Source organism: Zea mays, chromosome 3 (genome assembly GCF_902167145.1).
Source record: "Zea mays cultivar B73 chromosome 3, Zm-B73-REFERENCE-NAM-5.0, whole genome shotgun sequence".
NCBI lineage: Eukaryota > Viridiplantae > Streptophyta > Magnoliopsida > Poales > Poaceae > Zea > Zea mays.
Genome location: NC_050098.1, coordinates 7,878,961 through 7,903,300, shown reverse-complemented (window position 1 = coordinate 7,903,300; position 24,340 = coordinate 7,878,961). Strand labels below are relative to the sequence as shown.

At 45.1% G+C, this 24,340-nt stretch overlaps 2 protein-coding genes across 2 annotated transcripts; one reads left to right on the top strand and one right to left on the bottom strand.

Annotated features, from left to right (window-relative positions):
• Positions 1-11,113: 11,113 nt before the first annotated feature.
• On the bottom strand, positions 11,114-20,851 carry LOC100193886 (AGC (cAMP-dependent cGMP-dependent and protein kinase C) kinase family protein). The gene is made up of 13 exons (NM_001349872.1): positions 20,455-20,851; positions 18,609-18,783; positions 18,297-18,380; positions 15,314-15,558; positions 14,989-15,232; positions 14,737-14,816; positions 14,547-14,631; positions 13,768-13,899; positions 13,555-13,668; positions 13,105-13,149; positions 12,516-12,597; positions 12,260-12,310; positions 11,114-11,741 (listed from the first exon to the last, which is right to left on the bottom strand). Exons 1-13 carry the CDS (start codon positions 20,655-20,657, stop codon positions 11,653-11,655), a joined length of 1,629 nt encoding a protein of 542 aa, NP_001336801.1. The 5' UTR covers positions 20,658-20,851; the 3' UTR covers positions 11,114-11,652.
• Positions 20,852-23,074: 2,223 nt separating this feature from the next.
• Positions 23,075-24,340, top strand: LOC100501331 (uncharacterized). Its single transcript, NM_001196082.1, has one exon. It carries the CDS (start codon positions 23,343-23,345, stop codon positions 23,958-23,960), a length of 618 nt encoding a protein of 205 aa, NP_001183011.1. The 5' UTR covers positions 23,075-23,342; the 3' UTR covers positions 23,961-24,340.

Genomic DNA, 24,340 nt, shown 5'->3' with positions numbered 1-24,340 from the left:
ATGAAATCTGCTACGACCTGGCCTTTCATAGATTTCAATGGTTCATAGGCCAAGTCATATTCTATAAGTGCATAAGCCCACTTACCAATTCTACCACTCATAATTGGGTTATGCAACATGTATTTGATTACATCAGCTTGACCAGAAACAGTGCAATGACTAGACAGTAAATAACATCTACACTTTGTGCATGCATAAAACAAGCATAAGCATAACCTTTCAATAAAAGTGTACCTTGTTTCAGCATCCACCAACCTCCGACTTAGATATGTCACCACATGCTCCTTTCCTTTAGCCTCTTGTGTCAGAACAGCCCCAATAACCTTATCTTCAGCTGCAATGTATAATCTGAATGGTGCTCCTACTTGTGGTGCTTTTAACACGGGAGCCGAAGACAAGTATTTTTTAATGAGATCAAATGCTTCCTGTTGCTCTGCCCCCCAAGTGAACTCAGCATCATTCTTAAGCCGAAGGATAGGGGTGAAGGCATCAATCTTCCAGGCTAGGTTAGAAATAAACCTTCGTAAATAATTCATCTTGCCGAGAAACCTCTGCACTTCGACCTTACAAGTCGGAGGCCCCACATTCCGAATAGACTTGATTCGGTCAGGGTCTATTTCTATACCATGTTCATGGATGACAAATCCTAAAAACTTACCAGCCGACACTCCAAAAGCACATTTACGTGGGTTCATTTTCAAACCATGCCGACACATTTTATCAAAGGCTTTGCGCAAATCAGCTATATGAGAACTAAACTCAGCCGATTTGACTACAATATCATCAATGTAGACTTCCACAGTGTTTCCTAACAACTCATGGAAGATCAGATTCATAGCCCTCTGATAAGTAGCACCAGCATTTTTAAGACCGAATGTCATGACAACCCATTCAAATAAACCAATGAAGCCTGGACATATAAAGGCCGTTTTAGACGCATCTTCTTCGGCCATGAAAATATGATTATATCCGGCATTACCATCAAGGAAGCTAATAATTCTATTTCCTGATGCATTATTGATTAATGTGTCGGCTATGGGCATGGGATATTCATCTTTAGGAGTTGCTCTATTTAAATTATGAAAATCAATGCATACTCTAAGCTTACCTGACTCCTTCTTCTCCACCGACACAATATTGGAGACCCACTCTGCGTATCTGCAAGGTCTAATAAAATTAGCTTCTAGCAGCCGGTGGATTTCGTCCTTGATTCGTGGGAGAAGATCTGGACGAAATGTTCTAGCTTTTTGCTTGAAAGGTCTGAAACCAGACTTAATAGGTAGCCGATGTTCGACAATCTCTCGGCTTAGTCCAGGCATTTCAGTGTAATTCCAAGCAAAACAATCTGAATATTCCTTCAATAGACCGATCATCTCATTTCTAGAATCGGTCTCCAGGGTCTTGTTTACAAAAGTTGGCCTTGGAGTTTTACCATCTCCTATGTCAATCTCCTCCAAAGGATCGGCCGATGTAAACCCCTGTCCTAGTTTATCAAGATCTCTGAATTCCTCTATCATGTCCCCCACAGAGGAATCAGATGATCTTTGTGTGATGGCGGACTTTCCGGTCTCGGGGACCGGATCATCCTTAATACTGTCTTTTTGCTATGGTAGATGTTCGGTCTTAAAGTCCGAACTGTTTTGTGAAAGACTAGACCATCCGGCTTTGAGAGCCGAATTGTCCGTGATCAACGACTCATGAACTTTGTGTATATTCATCATTTAAACTTTATTTAGGATTTAGCTGATTCTCCATCGGCTCTAGCATTACAGGAATGAAACCTTTCTTATCTATACTTATAAACTGGTAATCAGAAAAATCTACTCCTGTGAGACATGTAGCAGTCTCATAAGTCCAGAGTACAGGGGCATCGGCCACAGCGATGCAGGCCGATACATCAGCATGTACTTGTTCTATGTCATCGCCTACCCATTGTATTAGCATTTGATGTAATGTAGAAGGTATACATTGATTGGCGTGAATCCAATCTCTGCCTAGGATTAGACTGTAATTTCATTCTACATCAGCGACGAAGAATGCAGCAGCAAGGGTCTTAGTCCTGATGGTTAATTCAACGGACGTGACTCCCCTGGCTTTGATCGAACTATCCCCAACACCGCTGAGGGTCATGTTGGTTTTGACAAGTTCGTCATCTTGCTTTCCTAATTTTCTGTATAATGAATAAGGCATTAGATTTACAGCCGCCCCTCCATCTACCAACATCTTAGCAATCGGTATTCCATCAATGTGACCGCGCACGAAGAGCGGTTTTAAATGATTTACCGATTTCTTTGGTTTAGTAAAGGCGGCTTCTTTAGGACCAAACTCAAACTGGCAACAACAGGTTCATCGTCGCCGATAATAGTACAATCGGCAGAAAATGTAATAACATTTACATCCATACCTGGGCGTTCTGGAGAAGCCTCGTAGTCGACCAAGTCTTCTCCCAGCAGGTCATCTTCCTCCATTGATGTTGGCGTGTCGTTGGAGGCTTCCTGGTGTGGTGCGGACGGTCCAAACTCCGGGGGCGGACGGTCCGCGCCTGGTGCAGATTGCCCAGTCTTGCTGGCCAGGCTACCTGCCATACCTGCAGGGTGCTGTACAAGTGTTGTTTCATTTTCTATTTTTGTGGCCGTTTGTTTTTCCTCAACGACCTTTGGTCTCCATTTCTTCTGTGGTGGCGGGTATAGTGGATGTGTGTCATTAAATATCTTTTCCGCCTTCTTCTCCTGGCTCTCCTTTGCTCTCAGGCACTATAATTTTCTCTTTTGGGACCGTGTCAATCCCGCTGGGCACCATCGAGGCATGGAGTATTTTGGATCGGCTGTTTTGTTGGTAACCGTATCCTTTTTGGTTGTGTTGGCCGATTTGCCAAAAATTATCGGCCCTTTATTATCTTCCTGTATGACAACATCTGCATTGCCTATTTTGATGATTTTCTTTTTTGTTGTTTTTTGAGTTTTTTGAGTTGCTACAGGCATATGCCCCCCCTACCGGATTGGTCGGCCTAGGAGGCCGAGTAGTCCGGCAATCTTGTTGGGCCTGTGCCTGGTGACCGGATTCAGCAGCGCTCAATCGGTCTTGCACTGGTGGTGCCAACCTATCAAAAACGGATGTTTGGGGTGCCCCCCAGGCGGGGTACTGTGGCATCCCAAATGGATATGGTGGCATGCCCCACATTTGATTTGGGACATATGGTGGAGGTAAGTATGTGTATGGATATGGCATAGATGGATAAGGAGGTGGAGGGGTCCATGTCGGCATGTTAGGTCTCAATTGTACAATAGGACCTTTCATTTCTTCCGATTGGTGAGGTGGTCCAATCGGCCTGACCTGACGTTGCTCATGAATGGGTGAGCGGGGTCGCTTCGGTGGCCGGTCACTGGGGCCGGCCTTCTTTTTCACATATTTAGACAACAATTGATCGAAAGTCGGGCCAGGCTTGATCAGCCGACCAGCTGCTTTAAATGTATTTGTTTTCCACGTACCTATATCTGGTCATCGTGGTTTGAAGGTACGTGGTCGCTGCGAGTCCTGAGCATGGCCGGACCGTCCGCCAGAGTCCTCCGGACCGTCCGGAGAAGCGTCGGACCGTCCGCGTCGGGACGGCGGACTGTCCGTGATGCGCAGCACGGGTTCCCGCAACTATCTCCCTGTCTGCGCTTGCCCCCCAGTGCTAGAGGCTGTGATGGTCACCTTCAGGGTCTCCCCTCCATCGGGAGTCTTCTCGGCCACCACTTTCCTGCAAGAAACTTTACAATCCCCATCGACCTTTTTAACATTGCCGATGATTGTTTCCTTGCCTTTGCCTTTATCGGCTGTATTTGGCTGAACCAGGACTTTCTTGCCCTCGAAGTCAATCATGTTCATCGGAAAGGGCTCTGTATCCACCTGCATTTCCTGAAATTTCAATCGTCCTTCGTTAATGGCCGATTTAATCTGTCGCCGAAATACATTACAATCATTAGTGGCATGAGAAAATGAGTTATGCCACTTGCAGTACGCACGACGTTTGAGCTCGTCGGCGGATGGAACAGTGTCATTTATTTTAATATTGCCATTTTTAAGTAATTCATCAAATATTTTATCACATTTACCAACGTTAAATGTGAACTTTACCTCCTCTTGCCGTTTCTTTTGAACCGGTTGTAAGGAAGCACAAGCTGAAGATTTGGCCTGCTTTGGCCAAACCATTTCAGCAGCGTACACATCTGCTGATTCGTCATCTAAGCTACTTTGGTCGCATTCTACTATGTGTACGTTGTGACGCATTGTTTTAGCAGTTTCTTTGCTCCGGCTTTCGCAAGCCAAAGCTCTCTGGTGTAACTGTGCTAGTGTAAAAAATTGGATGCCTTCTAATCTTTCTTTTAAATAATATCACAGACCATTAAAGGCTAATCCTACTAGTTGTTTCTCTGCTAAATGAATTTGAAAGCATCGGTTTCTTGTATCTCGGAATCTCCGGATGTAATCATTAACCGATTCATCTTTTGTCTGTCGCAACGACACTAAATCTACCAAATCCAACTCATAGTCACCGGAGAAAAAATGATCATGAAATTTTTGTTCTAGATCTCCCCATGATGAAATGGAATTAGGAGGTAAAGTGGCATACCATGCAAACGCGGTTCCTGTTAGCGATAATGAAAATAAACGTACGCGAAATGCCTCTGTGTCGGCCAACTCTCCTAATTGTGCTAAAAATTGGACTATGTGTTCACGTGTGTTCTTTCCTTGATCACCCGAAAATTTTGCGAATTCGGGTATCCTGGTTCCCTGTGGGTATGGGTGGTGATCAAATTGGTTGTCATAAGGTTTCCGATATGATTGCCCCCCAGGGACCATGCTTACTCCGAGCTTATCTCGGAACGCCCCAGCTATTTCTTCCCTTACTATATCAATGGCAGCCGGTGCGAGACCACCGGCTCTCTGATCAAACATAGGTGGGGTTGGCTGGATATTAGCATATTGTCTTTCCCCCCATTGGTTTGAACTACGTGGTGCATTGCCACTTGCCCTATATGGTTCATATGTTTGATCGTTCCTTTCCGGCCTTCTCGGTGGGGCCGGAAAGTTTTCCTGGGCTCTAGATCTCGAATTAATGGGTTGATGCATTGTATAGTGCGATGGGAAGTGCTGCTGGGACGGGTGAGGATTCAGGTAACAATCCTCCTCAAAAAGGTCATGTGCGGACTATCCGGACATTGGCCCGGACCGTCCGTGATTATGTGTGGACCGTCCGTCGTTGTACGCGGACGGTCCGACTGGGTAGTTTAGATTCTGTGTTGTGTGTGGTGGTTCGGGTGCATGTCTAGGTAACTCATTAAAAATAGGCCCGACTGTTGTTGGTCCGGACGGTCCGCGCTCACGTGCGGACGGTCCGGGCATGTGCAGATCGGCTGATTTGCTGCCGATTTGCGGTTGCTCAGGGTACGTGTCCATCGGCATCCCATAAAGGGGTTGTGACTGGTCGTGACAACCTGTAGCCGATGTGTTACGCGCGTTACCTCCTAATTCCACCTCGTGCGAAGGAAAATTGGCGATACTAGATTTATCAAATGCATGTACTAGTCTCTTAAGGTCGCTTTGCATACCCCCTATGATGTTCTGCATTTGTTCACGCTGATCTTCTACATAATTTCTAAGAGATTGCAGATCGTTGGTATTACTTACATTGGGGATATCTGGCGTGGGTTGGAGCGAAGCCGGATCCGTCGCCCGATGCCGGACGACCTTGTTGTTCCTATCCACTTTGAAGTTGGCCAAGAACTTTGCTTTCGCCTCCTGGATCATCCGCTCCTTGTGCTCCTCGAACTGGAGCTGCTCGTCAGCCGGCAATGTGTCCCAAGTCGGCTCTATGATGTTGCTTGGGAAAATATCAGAGTTATCCCTTGAACCGGCCATTGAGGGCCGATTTGATGCGTCTATATTTGTTGTCCCCAGCGGAGTCGCCAAAAAGTATGTTGACACCTTTTTGGAGGCGTCAATTACTCAAGAGAACCAGCGGCGGTGCTCTCTGGTCAGGCGCGGATGGTCCGCGGCCCAGGGCCGGACGGTCCGCGACCTGGCGCGAGGCGGCGGTGCTCTCTGGTCAGGCGCGGACGGCCCGCGGCACAGGGCTGGACGGTCCGCGACCTGGTGCAGGAGCTCGGGTTCCCTGCCTGACGGCCGGACGGTCCGCGCCCTAGGGCCGGACGGTCCGCGCGTGCGCAGGGGCGGCGGAAGATCGCCGGCGACGCCTGGATCTCGCTCCCGGGAGGGACCCCGTCGGGGAGGAGAGATCCTAGGAGTTGTCTAGGCTCGGGCAGGCCGACCTAGACTCCTCTAATCGACGTAGAGTCGAGGAGAGGCGGAGAATTTGGGGATTGGAAGACTAAACCTAAACTAGACTAGAACTACTCCTAAGATAAAATGCGAAATAGAAGTTGTATTGATTCGATTGATAATTACAAATCGGCCGTAGACCTCTCTTTTTATAGAGGAGGGGGGCTGGACCCTTTACACGACTGGATTCCGAGCCAATTCCGCGGATCTAGCCAACAAACATAGCACAAAACTCGGAACCCTAAACTGCTCTGCGCGTGCGGACCGTCCGGCTCACAGGCGCGGACTATCCGGACCGCGGACCGTCCGGCCTCAGGGTCGGACCGTCCGCCCGCTCAAAATAGAGCTCAACAATTATCGACCTTAACATCTCACAAATTATTTGCCAACAATCAATACAAAAGTAAACTTGGGATTCAGAGCACCTCCTCCCCTCTCTCGAATGCCACGTAGACATCACCGGCGCTGGCGCCTTCTCCACCTCCTGCTCTCTCTCAGCTGTTCTTACCTCGCTGGAGAGTCACGGTAGTTCGAGCCGCTTCTAGATGGAGGAGGTCGGTATCTTCTATGGTTGTGTGAAAGAATCTGAGTTATTGTACGAAGTTGAGAGTTATTATACGACGACAAAGAGGATGAGGAAGCACTCGTGGTTAGACGAGACGTAGGAGAGAAAAATAGATTTACGTGTGCACGACACACGGAACTTGTGCTCTAAAGCTAAGATTTATACGTTTCGCACGTGCCGCACGAAAGTTCGTGCTTTAAACGAGTGCAGATTAGCAAACGAGTGCAGATTAGGATGAATTGGTGTAGAATTTAAAAGGCGAAGGAAATTCGCGAACAGGAAGGAGTTCGCTGCTGCTCGTGCCGCCGCCCACCTCCCGTGAAGTCGCCGCCGCCCAGCGGTCACCGGCACGGCAGCTGACCAAGGGCAGCATCGCGAGAGCGAGACGGGACAATCCGAGCGCTGCTCGCTGCCAGAAAGAACTATTGTGTGGAGATGAACGACGTCCAATGCGTGTGCTGGTGGCCCCACCTTCGTAGTTTCTCTATCAGGCTAGAAATCATGAACGATGGTGGCTAAAACAAATCGGCATCCATCATATTATATATTCTAGTCATCTAGAAAACCAACCACCACGAAATGAAGGTAAACCGGTCTCTCCATGTCCATGTCCATCCGTGCATGCATGTGATCTGGCATCGGGGTCTCCATAAATAGATGAGTGGCAAGGCAACTGATGAGTGGTAGCGGTAGAGCTGTTGGTACAGTGAAGTGAAGTGGACTTGTGTGTCGCAAGCTGCACTGCAACTCATGGATTTCTTCAACAAGCTCACGTCCTCCCTCGCTTCCACCACCAACAGCTACGGCGGCCTCATCACCCGCGTGCTCAGCTTCACCGGCTCCTTCAACGACCGGACCAGCCTGCTGCGCGAGCACGACGACGCGGAGCTCGGCGGGCGGTCGTCCACGCAGACGGAGGCGGCCTCTGCTCCTCCTCCTCCTCCGCCGACGACAGCACCAGAAGCGGCTGCGGCGCCTGCTGCCGCACCGCCGGGCACGACGCCGACCGCGGCCGGCCACTCGATCGACATCGAGGCGGCGGGCCACGAGGAGGATCCGGGCAGCGACCAGCAGCAGGACGCGGAGTCCAAGCGCGTGGGCAAGGCCGTGCAGACCGTCTGCCTCTTCGCCGCGTCCGCCTCGCTCGTGCTGTTCGTCAACCTCCCCAGCCAGCAGCGGCAGCCGGGCGCCGCGCTGCCCCCGCCGGCCCTGCTGTACGGCGCCGACATGGCGTTCATCGTCCTCGGCTTCTTCTCCAGCCTCGGCCTGTCCATGTTCTCCATCGTGGCGAGGCCCGGCGGCGAGAAAGCGGCGGCGGTGGCCAGCAGCGCGCAGAAGTGGGGGATGGTGGTGGCCGTGGCGTCCGTGGTCGTCGCGTTCACGCTGCGCGTGTGCATGGTGCCCGCTGCCGGTGTCTAGTTGGGCTGGATCGGTCGGCACGCGCGCGCGCGTGTGCACAACGGCTTGCGGGTCGATCGGTCGAGACTCATGTTGTGTTATTAACTCGGCGATGGAGAAGATACATGCCCGGCTCTCTGGGCTCTCCATCGACATCGCCCATCGATCCGTCCATAGATCCATTCAATTTTTCTTGTCATCAAACTAGTACTTAAGGTTAGAATAGAACATTCTAAGAATTATTTATGGAAATACGTGCATGTCGTAATATCTGCTCGCTTTCGCTTCGCTGGTGGTCAGATATATTTATGTTTCTTAATTAGAACATATTTGGTGCATAAATAAGTTTGGTGTACATGATATACATATTAAATCATCACTATTCATCTCAGATTTCACCTCTGTTTGTTCTATATATTTTGCAAAAAAAAACATCATCTGAAATGGTAGAAATGGTAGATTATAGTGATAAAAGGTGTTATTTATAAATATAATAAACAACGAAAGGCGTAAAATAAGATAGATGATAATAATTTAATATGTACAATAAACTCCACACCACACATTCTTTTTCTTTAGCTTAGAATAATTAGATTATATAGGGTGATGCGCTCGCAGTGATCAAACGGTATATATCCTTTCAGGTGACCGTGACCTCCCTTGTGTCAAGACTCTAGACTCGCATAACGCACGTGGGCAACGCCTATCTATCGCCTGCAGAGACCCTAGGGAAAAAAAATTGTACTCACGTCGTTTGCTCTCCCCGTTCGTGAAGACACAATGCAAGCATCTCTGAAATCTGTCAATGACGCGGAATGCTGACATCCATTATATTAGAGCAAGAAGACTGTCTGTGTCGTTTCTATATATTCCTACCAATTGCCACGAACTGAGTTTCATTTGGACAAAGCATACTCTACGGCTTTCCTTAACAACAAAAGTATCTCCTCTCTCAGAGTCAGAGCAGCCCAGTGTCTACGATGATCCAGGTTCCATTCCTACGTTGACTGTGCGAGCTTCCAGGAGGACTACTGCACGTCTGCACTGCACTGCACGCACCTGAGGGTCCTGTCCGGGCGCAAGGTCTGTTGATGTCTGCCCTTAATATTTGTGCAGCAAAGCTAAAACGCTCATGTATTGTTGTTTAGGGGTTGGTCATACATACGGAAGAAGACCAATCCTCCACACATCTCTAGCTCCATTGCTTTCGTTAAAACGAAACCTCCACCTGAATCTCAGAACTGATTCGGATGACGTTGATCATCCTAGACACCGCTGGCACATAATCCTCTGTCGTTAGCCTTACCTCCTTGGCCTACCACATTTTGTAAGCAGCAGCTTACTTCACGGCTAATGCATCACTTAAAGAGACTAGGGGTGTTTAAATACATTAGAGCTAATAATTAGCTGCTAAAATTAACTGAATACATCTAAATAGTCTAGCTAATAGTTCAACTATTAGGTATTTTTTTTGTAAATTAGTTATTCCCTCCGTCCACAAATGTTAGTCGTTCTCACTTTTCAAAGAGTAACCTATTTTTACCTTTGAACACATTTATATAAAAAAAATATTAATATTTATAGTACATAATTAGTATTATTAGGTAGATCTTTGAATCTATTTTGGTAGTAAAATTATTCGAAGACACAAATGTTCCTAATATATTCTAGGCAAACTTAAGAAAGTTTGACCGACATAAATAGTGACAAACATTTGTGGGCGGAGAGAGTAATAGTTAGCTAGATATTTATTAGCTAATTAATCACATTAGCGATGTTTTAGCCAACTAACTATTAGCTCTGGTGCATTCAAACACCATCTAAAACCTATATTTTTCCTTGTATCGTTACAATGGCCTTGGCGCTGTCCTGCTCCTGTTCCAGTCTTTCAGGGGCGTTGCATGAACAGGCCAATTGATGAACTTGTGGCTGCGGCACAGCAAGATAACCGAACTACGCCCTCGCAAAGCTTCTCTCATCTCATCAGAGCCTGCTGTTGCTTCTGCTGTGACGGAAGGCCCCACCGTCCAATCGGACAAAGCAACAGGTACCGCTCACTTTCTCTCTCTGTGTCTGTTAGTAGGTTGTACTTGTACGTTGTACACAAGATGTATGCCTTTTTTTTTACTTGACGTGTCTGTGAGTTTTGTTCATCTATCCTGTATCTGTATGCATGTTCAGCGTCAAATGCCCACGCCTTGTATACAGTCGTGTACTATGAACACCATTAAATCTGTTTTCAGCTCCTCCTTATCTGGACTTTGCTCGTCTTCTCCGTGTGATCTGTTTCGACTAACAGTCAATATTGAAGTAGTGCTGAAAATGAATATGTGCATTGAGCTAGTGCTATGGTTTTCTTATTGTTGACTTCTTCACTTGTTGAATTTTCTCTTAACAAGTAGAAACATCAGAAAAATAATAACGCATTTACGAAGACTTGACATCCTTTTTTGCAAGTTTTTTTTTTGAAACAAGGACCATATAGATCACTGCAATGTATAAAACTAATGGGTTGGTGTTGTTGAATGGCCATATGCTGTAGAGGACCGTAGTTTCATCTAGTTAACAGTTGATGTTTCCTTCACTCTATACGTTCATCATCAGAAACTGTACTTCCATTATCGTTCTCGTCGCTTCATGAGCTTTCATTATTATCACTCTAAACCGGCGTTGATGCTCGGCGGTGTTATTGGACAGGTTGATGTCCAATTTCAAGGAGGGCGCACAGCACAGAGTTGCAGCGCAGCCCATGGCTGCCTGCCTCACTCACTCCCTCCAATACTGGATGAATCATGTTTGATGTAATCTAGATCAGATATGCAGCATAAAAGTTAGATCGAGCTTCGATCTCCAAATTATGTTGTTTTCCATACATCAATGAGAAATAGCAACTCTGCAAAAAGGATGTTTCTAAAATATGCTAACAGAAACCCTACTACAAATGTGAAAATTCCTGATACATATCAAACAACAACACTAACTCCCCCCCATGAGAATTCCTGCCGCAACAACACCATCTTATTTCCCTTCCCTGATCAAATGTTAGCGGACCGGGAACTGCCACAAGAGAAGGCCGCAATTTGCTCTACCAACCTGGGCAGCCAGCCGCAAGGTGCAATTTCTCCAGAAAAAAACTGTCCCGGTGTCTGATGATGAGCCCTTAGTACATGGGACCTTTGTTAAAGTCCGTGGAATACTATTTTACAACTAGAAACTCTGGTGGATTTCTACAAACCGCTTGCCCACGATTGAGAAAGCAGAAACCTGGCTAAAAATGAGCAGGTTATCCAGCTGGAGCCACATCATCCAGGCGTTTGCATGCTGATTTAGTTCAGAAATTTGCCGAGGACAAACAGCACTGCAGGTTAGGGAATCATTGGATCACCAGATGAAACTGTGTGCATATGTGTGCCCCTCCCGTTTGGTTCCATGGGAGAATCCATGCCTGGTGGACCTGAGATTGATAATATATCGAATTAGATAAGGGCCTGTTTATTTTAACTTATAGATTATATAATCTAAGATTATACATAAGATCAAATAATCTGGATTATATAATCTAGATTAAACAATCTAGTTGTAGCTGTTTGGCAACCCAGCTTATTGGAACTTTGATTATTCATTTTAGTCATGTGTTACGTGGCGGAAGTAAGGAAAAATAAATGAAATAAATGAAACTTTTTTTGTAAGGAGTGGCAATTGTGGGTAATTTCTCCTAAAGTTGCCATGGTTAGTGGGTCTTTTGTCAAAAATAATCTCAAATAAGGACCTCTTCAGCAGATTATGAGATTATGATAATCTGGCCTCCAGGTTATATAATCTGACCTAATAATCTGTCTGTTTGTTTTCCATCTAGATTATTTAAGCTGGATTATATAATCTGGACAGATTATAATCTGAAACAAACAGCCCTGAGCAGATGCAGGATGTGATCAAAATAAAGGTTACATGTCACTGGCAGAAGTATGTTACCGAATATTGAACCAATGGAAGGCCTTGTTAGAGATGAATTCCTTTGCAGATCTGCATGCATTTATAGTTTCAGTCTTCCAGAAGTAGCATTAGAACATAATGTCCCATTTAAATGCCATTTGACACTTAGCATGTAAATGCTGGTAACTCAATTGAACAATTAAGGTTACTGAAAAATGTCTGCTTGCAGGATTCAACACTCAACTTCTCAATACGGCAACAGTGTCATATGCTGTTAAGGATTAAGGGGGCAAACCTGAAATTTTTATTGCTTTCACCGCATCGAAGTTTTTGTACGTATACCCCACAAAGCTCAGATCTTTGGAGTTCAGCATCGTCTGTAAATTTGTTCCATAAAAGATACATAAGATTGAGAATGCAAAGGAAAAATATATATGCATATATCTAAAGACGAAATGAACATAAATTCTACTAAGATAGGCAGAATGAACATAAATTCTACTAAGATAGGCAGGTGATTTGAACTTCGAGGTAACTGGTGCAAAAACAGTTCTAAATAGCAGCTTCCATAACCATTATCAGGCAACAGATTAATCATATACCTTACAGCAGTAATACTAGTGCGCTCTAGTGCTCTACTGCTTTGTACTTCTACAATACATAAGAATACGGATAATCCAGTATAAACATAACCCAGCTAATTTTCTCATGACAGATTGAATCAACATGAATAAAGGGGTGTGAGGACATCATAATCTGATGGAAAATAAACTCAAGAAAACAGTTACACTGCACACTAGCAAAGCTAGTATGCAAAAAATGATGAAGTTTAGAGCTTCAGTGGTTTTCAACACTAGTTTCTGAATCTGAATGTACATACATACCTTCCTTGAAGGTCCAGAGCCTGTTTTGGCTGGAGGATTTTCCAACTGCCACAGAGAATAATGAAGTTGGAGAAACAAGATTCATGAGCTAACAACAAAAATATGCAAGAAAGTAAAACATAGTGCCCAGCTCAGAAAGCATAAATTTAGGCATCCATATATTCAAGCAAATACGAACAAAAACATAGTTACACACAGCATCATGCATGAAAATATTCAAATGTTCCCTGAAGATAGAATGAAGTAAAAGAAATCAAAACAACAGTGCCAGCAAACTATTTCATTTAATTACTTGCCATACTCTGAAGGCAATAGTTTGTTGATTGACAAATTTTACAGTTTGAAGAATACAAAGCAGGAGTAAACCTAACTGTAGCTTCAGATTGACTATTAACTGTACCATTTAAATAATTGTAGTGCAGTAAAAAAAGTGCAAAGTGATTCACTTACTTCCTCGAATTTCATGAAATTCTGTGTGTCCAGTTCATCATTTACTTGAGGCTTAAATGCTGCTTCCATTTCATAAAGTTTATCCCATGCAACTCCTCGGAACCAAGGATGTGCCTAATTGTAAAGGAGAACATTTAGTAAACATAGCAAGAAACACAGTAAACAAGACAAGAACTATACGTTCAATTACTTTTTTCCTGAGACAGGCGCTACCTTTATTTGATCTGCCCCTGCACTGCCGATCCTGTGGTCAACATCACATAATAATCGGCTAATGAGATCTCTTGCTTCATTTGACAACTTTGCATCCTCAGGAAACTTCAAATGGTTTCTCCAGTGCACAATCTAGAAAAATGGGAAAATAGATATTATCAGTGTAACACTCTAAAAAAAGGCAGGATAAGCTTAAAATCATTCATGAAACTGATGTGCAAGAATGGTAAGCATGTTGTATATCCCTAAAATGGAAGAGAAAAAAAATACCACTCTGATTTCTTTATTTTTTTATGAATCATATCCGATTACGAAATCAAAAGAACCTTCATGCTATTGAATCTATGCAGAGATTTTCAGTTTAGCAGAATGATACAATGTTGTTTAGTAGCATGCATAAAAAATATATCTTGCATCCATTACATGTTTCCAAGAAAAACTGCAGAAACCATCTCTTATGACTAAGATTTGCAACTTCGATAAGTTGTCATGAATGTTTATATTAATGACACTATTTCCCTAACCAATTAGACAACTTCCATAAACTGGTTGGGTAGGCTAAGCCCTATAAGATGCAGGTATGCAGTTGTTATCATTAGGTATCAGTATCACCTTACAATATCAGCTAAAAAGAGGGATAAAGCAGCTTTCTGTGCTGACTTAGCCTTATTTTGATGATAAGACAATAAGCTTCCCTAAGCCAAATAACATTCAGTAAACTAATATTAATAAGATAAAATAATAGAACTGAGCCAAAGAAACAGCAATGAAAAACAAACCTTTCTGCATGTAGTTATTGGATCATCAGCATAAAATGGTGGATACCCAACTAGCATCTCATACATGATCGCGCCCAGAGACCACCTGGGAATAAAACAAAGAATAATAAACCAGTTATTAAAACTCAAGACACATATAAGAACCTCGACATTAACTTGATTATGCAAGCATTATTCCAACAAAGTATACCAATCGCATTCCATTCCATATCCCTTCTTTAGAAGAACCTCTGGAGCAATATAATCCGGTGTTCCAACAGTTGAGAATGCCTGCATAAACATAAATTCAAGAAAAGCTAATAAGAAATATTGAGGTTGTACATTGTACACAAAGAGTATCAATTCTGTTCCAGGTAAGGATCGCTACAAGATACTATCCAAGCAAAATAAAAATCATAAAGACTGGTGCAATCCCCAATAGGTAAACTGTACATAAGTATACCAGTTTTCTCCTGTTCATCTGCCAGTGCTGAAGCTGTTCGTGTTGACTTCTCCATCTTCTACCATTTGCTGTATCAGACAAAGAACTATCAATATCCATTGATTCCCTCAAGTTGTCATCACTCATGGGTTCATCTTCATTCAAAGTTGAGAGCTTTGAACAATCAATTGGCTTACACAGCCCAAAATCTGACAGCTTCATGTGACCATTCTTATCTAGAAGCAAATTATCAGGCTTAATATCTCTGCAATGGTATCAAAGCAAGTATTCAAATCAGCAAAATGGTAGGACCACAATACATAGATGCCATTAAATAAAGACTAACCTGTGGATGTAGTTATGTTTATGGATGGATTCGATAGCAAGAATAGTCTCAGCAACGTAGAATCGTGCCACATGTTCAGTCAAGGTATCCTCTCTCATGAGAAGGGTCATGATATCACCACCAGGGAGGTACTCCATAATAAGGTAAAGATACTCAGTGTCTTGGAAAGAATAGTAAAGCTTCACAATGCAGTGATGACTAGCAACTTCGGCCAACAAGTTTCTTTCAGCTCTAACATGTTCCACCTGATAGAGATAATAATAAACTCCATTAACACAACTCTCAAATAATGAACAAAAACTATTCTTTTATTGTCATTTGATAAACATTAGAATAATTTTGATTTTATCGCGAACAATATGACACGTCGTGTCATGATTTGGGCACGTTGTTAGTGAATAAGGATCGAATCGCCACTTTCTTAGTGGCGCACAACATTGTCGATTTCTTAGATTGTCTCCAGCGGATCGTTCATATGGTCGTGCAAAAAACACTGTTTTGCATTGTAGACTTCACTGTTCACAGAGTGAAGTTTGAAATAGGAGATAGGATGGGTGCGCTACATCGGCACTCGGTTGTAGAGAAAAATGAGCAAGGGTCTTCACATCACCGATGGGTGTGAAAGTTAAGAAAGCTAGTCGAACCAAATAGGATCCGTTTGGGTAGTTGGAACGTAGGGTCGCTTATAGATAAGTTGAGGGAGTTAATTGAAACTTTGACTAGGAGTCGTATGCATCCAAGAGACTAAATGTAACGGTCAGAAGTCGATGGAGGTGGAATACCAGCTTTAAACTTTATTAGACAGGGACAACTGCAAATAGAAACGAGATAGAAGTTTTGACTGATAAGAGCCTCAAGAACGACATGGCAAATGTGAGAAAGCAAGAAGATAGGATTATCGAAGTAAAGCTTGTCGTGGGTGATTTGGTCTTAAACGTAATTAGTACGTAGACCACCCAAGTAGGACACGATGAGAGTGCTAAAAGACTTTTTCGGAAGACTTCAATGGCATGGTTAGAGCTATACCTACTAGCTAGAAGCTTTCATATGAGATCTCAATGGACATGTAGGTGCAACAAGTGTAGGTTTCGAGGTGGTTCATAGAGGTTTTGGGTATGATAGTAAAAATCGGGAGTGAGAGGAAGTCTTGGACTTTGCGGTAGCTTTTGACTTGTTGATAGCGAACACTTTCTTTAGGAAGAGATAATCTCATTTACTAACCTATAGTAGTGGCCAACACATTAGTCAGATTGACTTTGTCCTCACAAGAAGAGAGGATAAACAAGCATGCTTGGATTGCAAGGTGGTACCTAGGGGTGTTTTCTCTCAACATAAGCTTGTGGTGGCAGGCATTCGTTTTCAGGTGCACACCATAGGGATAAACAAACCAAGATTGCGAGAACAAAGTGGTGGAAACTGAAACAGGAGACATTAGAAGTCTTCAGTGGAACGGTCATCAAACAAGGTACTTGGAAATGGAAAGAAGAAGATGGCACAAACAACGTGTGGTTGGCAACCTGCATTTGGAAGGTGGCCTCAGAGGTGTGTGGAGCAACCAAAGAGAATGGAGGTGAACCTAAAAGTACTTGGTAGTAGAATGTGAAAGTACAAAGGAATGCTAAGGAGAAGAATGCTATATAGATGTATGTACCATGGCAGGAGTATGGACAACACAGTGTACAAAGTAGAAAAGAAGACTGCAAAGCGAGTTGTAAGTGTGGCAAAGGGTAGGGATACAAGGATCTTTACCAATGTTTGAGTACAAAAGGAGAGGACATATATATGATGGCTAGGGTACTTTAACCAAGTTAAGTGCATTAAGAATGAAAAGAAGCATCTCTTGATGAAGGATGAGGCAAGACAATGGCGAGAGTATTTTGACAAATTGTTCAATCGATAGAATGGGGACACAATCTTTCAGTTGGATACTTGGATGACTCTTTTGATAACACAAATAGGCGCTTTGTGCGTAGGATCAAAGAAGTGCTAAATGCATGAGCGGCCCCCTAAACTTGTCAAGAGATGACACTTAGGTCCACGAACTTTAAAAATGCATTTCTAGGTCCTTAAACTTGTTAAGTGGCACACCGCAGCAGAGTTTCAAAGTCGTTCGACTAATCGCAGTTAGTCGGGCTTATAGCGACTAAGATCAAGCTACAATTACATGTTGACTAAATAGATAATTCAGAAAATACATGTTTGGATAGCAAAATATAGCGACTAAGATCAAGCTCAGAAAAACTGACCCATGCAGCACCAGTCTTTTGATTTCATGGTTCTCTCTGTCAGGGCCTAAGGGGGCCCACGAAAACGGAGGGGCTGCGGCAGCAGCAGCCATGTGCCCTCCAAGAAGGATTAGATAAGGATAGTTAGAGATACGATTAAAAGATTAGTTGAGATTATCTAGGAGATTATTTGAGACTATCTAGGAAGGTTATCAGTTAGTAGTGTTGTGAGTTTTTTAGAAGAGTTTTAAGGAGACAAGGATCTCTAGCTAGATAGGGGCGGCCAGCTGGCCTATTTATGTAATCAATGGATGAGAAATAAAGTACGCAAGAATTAGAAGGGAGAAACCCTCCTCTTGCTCGTGACGTTCCTGCCCATCGATACCCCTCTTCAATCCCTCACCGATCTAGCGACCATAACACTCTCACATATCTTTTCATAGTTATATCAACAAAAAGAAGTTCAAACTGTTATAAATAATGCCTTTGATGAGAGGAACTGTTGGGGTGCGGATTTCGCTTTCGCAGGAAACTAACCGACATATTATCTATTCTACTAATTCATTTCACTGTTTTTTGGTTGTCTGAGATAGGATAAAAGTACTAAATGAAAAGGAACTAACAGAATAGAAAAGACAATTTCACATAATTAATATTCTCAATCAGGTATGTACATGAAACATAAACCAGCCAATGGAGCCACTATAACTTCAAAACAGATATTAAAAAAAAATTGCCAGAAACACAAGCTATCTTACTTGGCCCCTGACAACCATATCAGACTTCTTGAGTTTTTTCATTGCATAAATGTTGCCTGAGGTCCTCTCTCGACACAATCGAACCTGTCATATACATTATGAACAGCACAAAATCTCAGTAATACGTTATTAAAGGCAAAAGCAAGAGTTGCCACATCTCAAGGAGAACATGCGACATACCTTGCTTTCCCTAGAGTTTAAGTATTTATGGTATAGAAAATTAGTGCAACACTGCAACTAACTAAATTCACTGACATAAATAGTGACATAGGTACATGAAGAAAAGTATATGACCAAATTCAGTTTGCAGACCTCTCCAAAAGCACCTCTCCCAATAATAGTGAGCAGCTCAAAATCATCAACACAAATTTTGTGCCTTTTAAGTCGCATGTATTCAGTTTCCTTCCTCTCAAGATCTTTCATTAAATTGATTTGTTGTTCCTTGGGAACTTGAGAAGAAGCTAGCTGTCTCTCCAATCTAAAGCGCCTGCAATGCATTACACTTTGTAAGTGATAAGATATGAATAAAGGATGCACCTTCTTCAAATAAAGGTCATAAACTCATGATCTCAGGGTAAAAGGCAATTTGATTGCAATAAATTGAAATGTCAAAGGATAACGCCAGCAAATAACAATATCACGCTCAAGCAGCATAGATAGTAGGTCATAAATCAAATGGTATGCTTAGTATAATAAAATATCAATGTATGAAAAGTGTGTGCCCATGATACATACTCCTCTGTCTCAGAAAACTTGATGTTTTAGCTCATGGACAAAAGATTTTGACCATATCAGCTTGAGATTGCACTTGCAGTCTGCACATGCCTCCATGCATTTCTTTAATGAAGGGCTTATTCATTAATTATCATGGCTCACCTTCAGCAAATAGGGGTACATGGGTAATTTCTGTTGAGCACTAATCTGTCCCTCTCCCTCTTCTTTAATATATTATCGCGCAGTTCTCCTGCGCTTTCAAGAAAAAAAAACTAATCTGTCCTAAAAGTCTTAACCCATCAAATTTTTTGAGGCAGAGGTAGTATGTAGAAAATAATTCTACTTCATTACATATCCATTTAATGTTCAGGAATGTATTTATACAGCTGGCATCTGATGCACTGTTTCCTTGTCAACGAAAAGGGACGCAGGGATCAACTGTTCCCCTAGTCCCCTAGGTAAAAAAGGAACGGTAAGCCAAAGCTGGAAATGTTGTGATGTACATTAACGAGTGATTGACATAAGATAACTGCTAGCATGATTAATAGAACAAGTACGTTTTGAAGTGTATGCATCATTATCCAGTGCCTATTAATGGAAAAGACAATGAGAAATGAGAATGCCTAGATAGTCCACTCTCAGTTCACAAGCAACAGGAAACATATTCCAGTTATACCAAAACTATCGGTCCGATTGTGATTTGAAACCAACACAAACAACTCCGACTACACACTATCAAACAAACAAATGTGGGACAACAAAAGGAGCACGTCCGACAAACTTTTGCGCCACTTTAACACCAATAGGTCAAAGGCAACCGCAGTACTGCTGATTGTTTTTCGCTCAGTTGTTCTCTAACAAGCTTCTCCACAACATTACTCCAAGCACCCTTGCGCAGTGGGTCAAACAGCGGGGAACACTAGAAGCTCAGCGTAACAGCTGTTGGCGCAAAAAAAAACTACTACACGCAAGCAATTTGAACTAATTTTGCCCAATGCATTTAGCATACACTAAGCATCCAGAAACAACCAGTGCAACCAGCTCTACTGTCCTCCCCGTGCTGGAAGCCTGGAACTATCGATCATCCCCAAACTATGTGACGCCGAGCTCGGACCTCAAATTGCAGACAGAGGTGTCAATTCCCGAATCTATAACGTTGCACTACACCACAGGCTACTCTAGAACTTGTGAAATCATGGCCACCAGGCTACAAGTACAGAAGCAAAAGCAGCCAAAAGCTGGCGCCCAAAATTGGCAGCCCGGATGGGCAAGCTCCAGCGGCGCGAGCTCGGACGACTCCCTCCCACGGCCAACCCCAGCTCAGACCCCTTCGATCGAGCTCGCACGCGCGAGATCTAGCGCAGCCGCGCGCGAGCAGTAGCTAGGATTTGCGGCCAGCCGCGGGCGTGCGGAGAGATCGGATCAGCAGGGCCGGTACGGGTACCTCTCCTTGCGCTCTTGGATGTTCTTCATCTGCGAGCGGTAGTGGCTCTCGATGAACTTCTTCGCGGCGGCGACGCGCTCCATGGTGAGGGTGGACCCCACTGCCTCGGCGGCCGCCTCCCCCTCCCCTTCCTCCGCCACCGCCGCGAGCGGCTCGGCGGCGGGGATCGCCGCGGCGGGCGCGTCCGCCATCTCGCGCTCCATCCCCCACACCGCCTACGCCGCTGGCAGTCCCTGTCTAGCTGTCCCTCTGTGCCCTCGGTGCAGCGGCTGTCACCTGTGTACTCTCTCTCCTTTTTCCCCTCGGTGTCTGGGCCTCTCTATTTGGTGGGGCCGCGGGGAAGGGGGGCGATGATGTGCTTGTCGCAGCGCGCACGCGGACCGCTTATATACAGCGCGGGGGATCGCGTTAAGACTTGGGCTTCTTTTGATGGTGGCGTGAAAAAACTACCTGTTCCAGACAACTAGTTTGGAAAACTCATTTTTCAAAAGATTTTTATTTTTCTAAAAGAAATTATTTTATTTTCCGTGGAAAAATAAAAACCTCACAGGAGTAGGATTTTGATAGCCTGGGATCAAGGTTATTTGCCTAGCAGGTCCTAAGTCTCCAACCAAACATGCCTCTTGTTTGCCCATGTGGACTGTATATAATTGGAAAAAAAATCATAAAATGGCACCTTCGTTTCCATGTGGAGTAAAGTGGATTGTGGTATTGAGATGAATTTTGAGTTGTTGTAGATTTAAACCGACTCAATATCATTCGATCCACGTGGATTCATATCAAAACGAACAAGTCTGTAAGATTTGATTTGATTGGAATTTAAACTCAATCAATCACACTCAATCCCATGGATTAAGAGATAAATGAACAAACCCTAAATCGGAATTTCCGTGGGAGGTTATGGGGGGAAATGGAATGAGGGGAGAGCTAGCTAAGACCCTTTTTGTTTTAGCTTTTTTCAGCTTCCAGTCACCAGAAGTTGTTGTAGGCTGCCAAATGTCCAGCTTATCAGTCTGCTTCTATAAGAATTACTTAAGTTAAAACCGTCCAAAATCAACGTAAACACATAATCGACCGAGTCGTTGTGATACTAGGAAATCATCACTTTCTCCTAAATCTTACGGGCTCTTTTTATCTTTCTCCACACGTAATCACCACAATAATTAGATTCTCTTTACGGACAGATTATCCCCACAACTAGATTCTCGAAAAAAAACTTTTCATAAAAAAACTGAACCAAACAGACTCAAATATCTGGTCCTAGAGCAACTCTCTTGACATGATCACACCGCCAGACATGACAGAGAGATCGTTCACCGGCTCGACGCAAGCAGAGACATGACTAAAGTTGTGCTACACACTTGCCCATCTATCTCCCACACTCGTTCGCAGACCGACCTAGACTATGTAGCAAGGGCTTTCTATTCTCTTTCCCCTTCAACAATATAGCGGCTACAATTTTTCTCTAGCGCCCGCACCGCTTCCCTTACGACATCTTCTACCTCGTCGGCGTCGTCTCTTTCCCCTAAATCAAGGAGATGCTACGGCGCTGCGTTCCCTTTCTGCTCTCCCGTTCGCGCATGCTTGGTTAATCGAATGTTGCTGCTTGCGTCATCGTCCTCACTGGCCGCTCATCTCCAACATCTTTCCAACTCGTCTCGCCATCGCTTCGCCTCCTCTTCGATCCCCACACCTACGGGCGATCTTGGGTTTTCCACCGTCTCTGATGACTCTCGACCGATCCAAGTCCTCTGACACCGTGACTCGCCACTGCACACGTGGAGACCATTCATCGTCTAATATTTCAGTAAAAAATACTCCCTCCATTTTAAAATATATTCCGTTTGACTTTTTCAACCTCAACTTAGGTAACTTGTCCTATTCAAAAAATCATGAAAAAAATAAAATAAAAGTCATATGTAAAGTATATGTGATAATAAACAAAAGCGCAACGTTTTTTTTTTATTTTTTCCCAAATTTATTGAATAAGGCGGGTTGGTCAAGCTTGTGATAAAAAGGTAAAATGAATTATAAATTTGGAAGGGAGTAAGGAAAATAACGGCGTTTTTCCGTTTTATTTTTTCAACAAGTACAGTGAGAGTGAGTGACTGACGCCCGGATACGTACTTGCCATGATTACCGTATGATGGAACCCTGGATAGTTGATTGGTTGTAGCAGCAAGAGAGAAAAAATAATGTCTGGACATCCGACGGAAAGTAATAATTGTTACTACAATCATGCTTCAGTAATTATTATTATTAATATATATACGTATTCGACTATTCGTTTATCCTATTTGCCTGGGCATGCATGCTCAATCTGGAGAATATATACCGGCACTCCGGCCCGCGATGGAGCTCACCGACGGCCGACGAGGGGCAGCGTACGGGCCAGGGCCAGGCATGGCGCGGCAGGTCGATAGCGTGCTGTCGTGTCGGTCGAGGCCACGTCGTTGTCGAGCGGGGCCGGCAGCCTGGCTTTTCCACGGCTTCACGCGCGCTGCACGAATTGCTCGGATCCAGTGGGTTGGGTGATTGGGTCGGTCGTCCACGAACACCAAGTGCACGCACATTATTTGAAGTACTGCAACTCTGAGGTGCCCATGGCGCCGTGGACGGTGTTACAAAATATTGTATATTGTATATGTGACCAATTCAAAGGGTGTGACAGATTCTCCCTAAGGGACATATCCCTTGGGATACATCCCTTCACATGTATATAATCAGGACTCCCTGCAATAATAAAGGCTCGCTGTCATTTGTCTCTCTCTCAATCTCGTTACCACTGAGTATACTATAACACGTTATCAGCACGACTCGCGAGAAAACGGAGAGAAATTGCTGGTAGGAAGAAAACAGATCGCTCCTAGTTGGAGAAGGATAATGGTATGGAACCTACTCTTCCTCTCCGCTTTCACTGTATGCGTGAAATTTTTATGTCGTCGGTGGCCACAACTATACCACACCGGACGGCGCCGCGACGGCAAGGCTCGGCGCGGACAAGCCCTGTCCCCAGCGCACCGACGGTGCGGGCCATGCACAACAAGGCCATGCGCAGAGCAGCGCGCCTCGGCCATGCGCGGTGCGTCTGCCTGCCTACACAGGGCCATGCGGCTCATGCACAGGGAGGGCCATGCAGGCTCCCCACACGAAGCCATGCGGCCAGCCCACCGGACATGGCACCGGCCGCTGCGAGCCCTTGGCCGCATGTGCCCAGGTGCACTTCGGCGCGGGTGAGGCACGACCCCGGCCAGTCCAATGGACACGGCACGGCCGTTGCGAGCCCTTGGCCGCTCGCGACCAAGCGCAGTCCGGCAAGAACCGACCACGGCGCGGGACAGCCTCGGTTACGCGCGGTCGAGCCCCAGTGCGGGCAAGCCCCGGCCGCCGAGCGCCCCGGCCGCCGAGCGCCCCGGCGCGGGCACGCTGCGGCCGTCCCCCGGCTCGGACGCGGCCAGTTGCCAGCGTGGGCACGGACGCTCGGCCGTCAACGGGTGGACGCCTGAACGGGTGCTCTGCATCTCTGCGCAAGCGGCACGTCCCTGCCACACCGACCGCCGGTGCGGATCCGGCAACGTCGGGCGCGGTCGGCCTCTCGCGGAGTTCGGCGTGGCCGCCTCCTGGTGCGGGGTTGGCTGACACCGGCACGCATGACGAGGACGCCCAGGCGCTGCTGCTCCTGGCGCCGGATGGAGCAGACTGCGGGCGGCCCGACGGAGGCCGTGGCGGCTCTCCAAGGCGGTCGCGGACCACGGCGCATGGCGAGCGCCTGGATCCCGGCGAGGGCGCGGTCGCCCCTTGCCTGGTCGCGGCTACCGGCCCCAGCCAGGGCACAGTCCGGCCTCGGACGGGGCGGCGGCTCCCTGGTGGCGGCTACTGCAGGAGC